Here is a 7395-nt window from a genome sequence, read left to right as displayed (position 1 = left end):
ATATGCCTTACTGTTAAAATACATAGCTGAAACTTACTGGATTTCATTAACAAATGTCATCATAAAAAATCAATTAATTAACTTTTAAAAGATAACGAAATATTTTTACTTAACTCTCAAAAACAAAATTGTCTAGCTTCAGGGCAAGGGCTGGAGGGACAGTTTTCTCTCAGACAGAAAGGCAGCAGAATCCATTTTTCCTTTGTTGAAACTATCCCTCACCCAGCCTGCACAAGTGGATGCCATATCTGAGTCTCCATCAACATGGCTAAGAACATTCACACTGCCCTGGTGATTCTCTGAGATCCTACCACACCCAACTTGTGGGTGCACTGAAGCCGTTTCCAGTGGCTTTTTCTTACAAATAGCCTGTCTTGGCTCATGCTGAAGACTTTCTTAAAAGCTCTCAAAGGTTTATAAACCTCAAACAGGCAGCAACTAGCCTCATTGTGCCTGGTATCTCTTTCTAAGCAGTCCCAAGCCTGGCACTTATGGCAGCTAGCTTCACTTTGTACCTTAGCCTCTCCCAAGCACCTTTAAGCCTAGAAAAAGTGGCAACTATCTGCAGATCATTTTGTATCTCATACCAAGTGGCCCTGGGCAGGGCAGAGGCAGTAGCTGATCTTGGTACGCACCAGAGCACCTCCCAAGAGGCCCCAGATCCAACACTCCTGGTGGCCAGCTTCAGACCACACTGGAGCACCACCCAACCACCTTCACAAATGACACACCTAAAGAGAAGACTGGGCAGGCACCAGAGCCCTGCTAAAGCATATCCTGTTTCATAGGGTCAGCTCCAGCTCAACAGCTTCTCTGCTGTAGTCACTGCCAGTTCTCACAAAAAGTAACTTGAAAGTCAATCTCTCTCATTGACATGCAAACAGCCACCAAGGCTCAACTACAACACAAGGGCACACACAACCCACATATGGGACACGCCTGGAGCTTAGGTGACCAGAGAGACTGTACCATTGGGCCCCACAGGATACCTAGTGGATATGAGAGATGTAAGAGTTCTACCTAATACATAGAAACAAACACAAAGAGGCAGCCAAAATGGGAAGACAAGAAAATATGTCCCAAATGAAAGAACATAACAAAGCTCCACAAAAAGAACTAAACAAAATGGAGATAAGCAATCTAAAGATGCAGAATTCAAATCACTGGTTATAAGGATGCTAAATGAACTTAGGGGAAGAGTAGATGAACTCAGTGAGAACTTCAACAAAGAGATAGAAAACAAAAATTGAGATAAAAAATATAAAAAACAGTTAGAAATGAAGAATACAATAACTGAAATGAAGAATACATTAGAGTAAATCAAAAGTAGATTAGATGAAGCAGAGGACTGGATAGGTGATTTAGAAGATAAGGTAGAAGAAAACAGCCAATAAGAACAGCAAAAATAAAAAAAAAATTAAATGAGTATAATTTAAAGGGCCACTGGTACAACATCAAGCATACCAACATTTCTATCATAGGAGTACTAGAAGGAGAAGAGAGAGCGCAGGATTTAAAAACTTACTTGAAAAAATAATAATGGAAAACTTCTATAATCTAGCAAAGGAAATAGACATACAAGCCGAGGAAGCACAGAGAGTCTCAAACAAGATGAACCCAAAGAAACCCACACCAAGACACATCATGATTAAGATGCTAAAAGTTAAAGACAAAGAGAGACTCTTAAAAGCAGTAAGAGACAAGCATCTAATTAACCACAAGGGAGCTCCCATAAAACTGTCAGCTAATTTCTCAACAGAAAATTTGCAGGCCAAAGGGACTGGCACAAAATATTCAATGTGATGAAAAGTAAGGATCTATAACCAAGATTACTCTAACCAGCAAAACTATCATTAAGAATCAAAAGATAAAGAGCTTCTCAGACAAGAAAAAGCTAAAGGAGTTCATCAACACCGAACTAATATAAGAAATATTAAAAGGACTTCTTTAAAAAGAAGAAAAAAAAGATAAAAAATGTCAATAATAAAATGGCAATATCTACATACCTATGAACAATTACTTTAAATGTAAATGGATTAAATGCTCCAATCAAAGACATAGGTTGACTGAATGCATAAGAAAATAAAACTCTTACATACACTAGCTACAATAGACTTACTTCAGATCAAAAGAAACACACAGACTAAAAGTAAAGGGATGGAAAAAGATATTTTATAAAATTGGAGGAAAAAAAGGTAGGGTAGCAATATTTATACCAGACAAAATAGACTTTAAAATAAAGGCTATAAGAAGAGACAAAAAAAAAAACAAAAAAAAAAAACCCCACTAATCCCACTTATTTATCCAAAGAAACCCACAACATTACTTCGAAGGGACATTTGAATCTATATGTTCATTGCAGCATTATTTACAGTAGCCAAGGTATGGGGGCAACCTGGGTGTTCATCAGTGGATGAACAAATAAAGAAGAGGTGGTAAATATATACAATGGAATATTACTTGGCCTTAAAAAAGGTTGAAATCTTGCCATCTGCAACAAGATGAATGCCTAGAGGATATTGTGCTAAGGGAAGTTAATCATACAAGAAAGACAAATGTCATGTGATTTCACTTACATGTAGACTCTAGAGAACAGGATGAAGGAAAAAACAGAACAGAAACAAGTACATAGATACAGAGAACATTTTGATGATTGTCAGATAGGAGGGGGTTGAGGGAGTGGGTGAAGTTGGGAGTGGATTAAGAGGTACAAATAGTCATGGGGATGTAGAGTATAGCATGGTAAATATAGTCAATAATATTGTAATAACTATATATGCTGTCAGATGAGTACTGGATTTATTGAAGTGATCACTTCATAAGTTATATAAATGTCTAATTACTGTGTTGTACACCTGAAGAAAAAAGATGTGTGAATTTTGAGTTATCTCAAAGAAGGTGAGGCAGCTTCCAACTTATTTACTGAAATAGTCATTTTTAAGGCCCTCAGCCTTAATGTACTCATTTCAAATGCCTTAAGGCTGCCATGTCTGATAATACAAAGAGACTAAAAGGAGATGTCCTAGAAATATATGAGGAGAGAGATGGCTAGCCATTTCCACTGGTTTAGCTCCTGCTCCCATGTGATCATAACCACATGAGAGATCTCAAAGGCAGGACCACACAACAGAGCCTTCCCTGAATTTCTGACTCATAGAAGCCATGAGAGATAATAAAATAATCATTTTTGAAAAAAAAAAAACAACAAAAAAACAACTCTATATTTGGTCTGCTAAATTAGTCCATCTATTTTAGACTTCCAAATTTTTTGTTGCTTTTGTCTTCTCTTGTTTTCCCTATCAATGTGGGCCCTCATCCTTCTGCAGTTTTGGTAGGGTTTCAAAAGGGAATAATTTTTATGTGTATATTCAATCTGCCACATTAATCCAGACCCTGAAACCTCTATTTCTTGACACAGAAACATGTCCATAGCATATTAAGAGAAAAGAAAGTAGGTTACAATGTATTTTGGAAAGTATGAGTTTCTTGGTTTTTTAAAGACCTTCTATAACTACTTCTAATCTCTGTACATAGAAAAAAATTCTAGAAGAATAAGTATAAAATGTCAACAAAGGGTTATGTCTGGATCATGGTATAACAATGGATTTTTATTCTCTCCTTTATGATTTTATATGTAGTCCAAATAGTTTAAAATGAGTACATATTTCTTTTATAAACAAGTATCAAGGAAAATTGTTGAATACTTCAAAATAAGACAAAAGATGATTGTATGTACTTTCAGTGTCATACTGGAACATTAACAGGCTCATCTGAGGAATTCCATATAGAATTATGCTTTTGTTTGATAAATTACTTACTATTAGGGCCAAAACTCAGTAAAGTTACATGTTATAACTTATTGTATTTTTGTACAAGAGAGATGCAAATTATTTTTGTCTGGTAGAAACTGTAGCTCCAAGGTTATAGATTTATTATCTTATAGGTCATTAACCAATTTTGGATCTAACCCAAAAATACATTCCAACATTCTTTCTTTAGTTACTATAAATACTCAGTTTGATCAAATGCTCTATGAACTGGCTTTACCATTTTGCTGGTTTTCTCATTAATGAATTAAATATATCTTTGACACATTTTTATATTTGTGTGAGGATTGTTTTAAACTTTTTAAAAATTCTATATTGACACAAATAAAATCATAAAGCTATTTCCAATTGGGGAAAGAAAAAAAATCTAATGAATACCTAAGACATGGCAAAGAAAACAAGTTCTATGATGAATCCAACCCCTGAACTGCTACCCTGCCTGAGTTCTTTGGCAGTGCTTCAGTTTTACATGTCTGAGCTCTGACTTCTGCGCATACCTTTGGACAGCCAGCGATGCTGAGATATGTGAGGTTACTGCAATAAATGGCCAGTGCTTTAATAATCTCATTTGATAGCTGTTGGCAGTAAGAGACATCCAAATGTTCCAAGATCAGTGAGCCTTTGCAGAATGCCTGCAAGAAATTCCAAAGTCAAAGCTTTTTTTCTTTTTCTTATTCTTTATTCAAATGTATACATCTAGAGCCATGTTACCCACAGCAGTTTACTTAGTATCTATTTCAGTCCTGGAAATACAAATGTGTTACATCTTGTTGCAAAAAAAAAAAAAAAAGCTGTTACATCCAAAAATTCTTTACAACAAAAAAATACTCACACACCAGTTTAACAGCTTAGTAATATTTGAATACCTGATAACAGAATTTGGTTTTCCTGAAGTTAACACTAATTAAATTTTACTATATGGTCAGTAATTATTAGAGTTATATTCAGCCAAATAAGCAGAGGAAAAGAAATCTGCAGGTGAGAATTAGATAGCAAACACTCTGGAATTGATAGTATAATGTAATAGAAGGAGCACAGTTTTGGAATCAGGAGACCTGAGTTGTAATTTCATTTCCTTATTAGCTCTGAAAAGTTAACAAGTCGCTTAATCTTTCTGAGCCTCATTTTTCTCTTCTTTAAATTAGGGAAAATACAGTTGTCCTCCAATATCTACAGAGGAGTGGTTCCAGGACCACTGCGTATACCAAAATCTGTGGATGTGCAAATCCCTTGGTTGGCCTTCCATATCTGTGAGTTTGGCATATGCCAACTGTAATATCTACCCTCTAGAATTGTTCTGAACTGCCAAAATGTTCATCTAACATTTATAAGGCAAGTGAAAGCTAGAAATCATTGAAAATCCTTCCCTTTATCTAGATAGTTCTTAATTTTTATTCTCACTTTTCAGTTAAAAAGAAAGAAAAGAAAAAGAATTGAATAAGAAGAATCCATGAAGAAATGAGAGTCTAAAATTTACAACTTTAGTTATGCAAGAACAAAATGATCTACAAAAGTAAACCTAACAATAATTGTAAAAATATCTGAATAAATCGAGGTGAGTAGAAATTGGAAACCAAGTGACCAACTCAAGATAATATTATAAGAAAACTCCCTCCCTTAAATTGTAAGAATTACAACTATCAACATGTGTTCAGTCAACATGTGAAGCAGCTCAAGTTCTAAGAATACTAAATCAGAGACCTCAGTAAATGAGTTTATGAGTTTACCATTAATTTTAGTTATAAGTATGAGAATTTAGTAATCCTAGTAGGTTATTAGCAAGGCATTTCTTATTTATATGTAAAAATGGATGTCCTCAGACTACAAGTCATTTTCTTCTCAGAACTGAGGGAAGGACGTAGGCTGTTGGACTTGTTCATGGCCATCAGGATGACCTGAGAGGTAAAACCGCCAATGGGCTTACTGCCCACTGAGTATGCTAATTTTGCCTTGTGTTAGCCCCAAGGATGACTGGAAAGAATGAGTCAGTAAAGTATTTTTTTTTAGCAAATTAATAGAAGAAAGAAAATTTCCAGAAGAGACCAGTTAAGCATATAAGATAAAACTAGAACTGTGACATCAGGTAGAATAGGGTTAGAAATCTTGCTCTGCTGCCATGTGTGTTACTGAAACTCTCTGAGCCACAGTGTCTCCTTCAGTAAAATGAGAATGATAATACCCATATCATAAGATAGTTGTGCAGATTATATGAAATAATTTATATATAACTGATGTAGTTCCTAGCACAAAAGTAGATTCTCTACCTACTTAACTATAAAATTTTATATACCGTGTTATTTGAGAGGTGATATAGTATATTGATTGGTTCTTGACAGAGTAAGCACTCAATAAATGTTAACTATTATTGAGAACTGTATATGCCACCAACAATAATAAAGATGCAAGGTTTGGAGAAACATGGAAGAGTGAGAAAAGTCCCCAGATCTCTCCCCCTTGAAACAACAATAGGCTGAACATCTAAAACTTAACAAAAAACACCCAAACTGCATACCAGCACATCTAGACATAGGATCTGCACATAAGAGCTACCACAGGCCAGAACCCCAGGTGTCAGGCAATGGAATGGGAGAAATAAAGAAGCTGCCTCTCACAGCCACCAGAGCTTCCTTACCTGTAGGAGAAGCGGGAGGGGAAGAAGGTGAGGCAAGTTCCCTGAGCAGCCCTGTCTGGGAGAGTTTTGAGTTCCACGCAGGTGGAGGAAGGGCCCAGTCATCATGGCAGAAAGCAGAGAAGCAGTCGACAGAGAAACAACAGTTGATTTGTACTGGCCGCAGTTGCAAAAATGAGGCTGTGCTGCAGCGCCCAACACCTAACCCAGAGGGCCCGTCCCCCACACTCTCAGAGACGAAACACCAAGGAGGCCCAGGGGATTCTGAGCAAACGCTGCTGAAACTGTTGCTAACACTGACAGGGACTGAAACTGAGGGTAGTGAGTGTGATTAAATGTCTATAAGAAAATGAAAAGGCATTATTAAGCCTTTATACAAAGCAGGGATACAAGAGGCTTAGAAACCACCTACTGGAAACCAAAAGAAAAATGCCTTCTTTGCAACAGGCTAGAGAGACCTTAAGATAATAAATTTTTTTTTTTCTGGGAAAAAAGCAGAATACATTTCCATTAATGCCCAGGCAAAAAAATAATCCATTAAACACTGTGAACAACCAAGGCGACAAGGCATCTCAGAAAGAAAGAGAAAAATCTCTCTCTAGAAAATAAGCTTACAGACATAGAAATATGCAGCATAAATGACAGAATTAAAGATGGTACTTCTGAAAAAACTCAGTGAGATCCGAAATGAATCATATCCACAATTTCAGAAATTGAAAAAACAACTAGATGAGCGGAATGAGTTCTTTAGCAAGGAGACTGAAACCTTCAAAAAGTATCGACTAGAACTTCTGGAGATAAAGAACACACTGCAAGAGTTGAAAAATGAAATAGCAAACTTGGGAAATAGAGTCAACCAAATGGAGGAAAGGATAAGTGATATCAAACACAGAAATTTAGAAATAAATCAGAAGAAAAAAGAGAGAAACAAAGGAATAA

General features: G+C 36.1%; 1 protein-coding gene across 1 annotated transcript in view; it reads right to left on the bottom strand.

Moving 5' to 3' along the window:
• Positions 1-7395, bottom strand: part of FBXL13 (F-box and leucine rich repeat protein 13) — a 257446-nt gene that overhangs the window by 20028 nt on the left and 230023 nt on the right. Inside the window, 1 exon segment of the mRNA XM_025041933.1 lies at positions 4325-4459. Coding sequence (XP_024897701.1) covers positions 4325-4459 — 135 coding nt within the window.

This window comes from Pteropus alecto, unplaced genomic scaffold (genome assembly GCF_000325575.1).
Source record: "Pteropus alecto unplaced genomic scaffold, ASM32557v1 scaffold109, whole genome shotgun sequence".
Classification (NCBI taxonomy): domain Eukaryota; kingdom Metazoa; phylum Chordata; class Mammalia; order Chiroptera; family Pteropodidae; genus Pteropus; species Pteropus alecto.
This window is presented reverse-complemented; position numbering and strand designations above follow the sequence as displayed.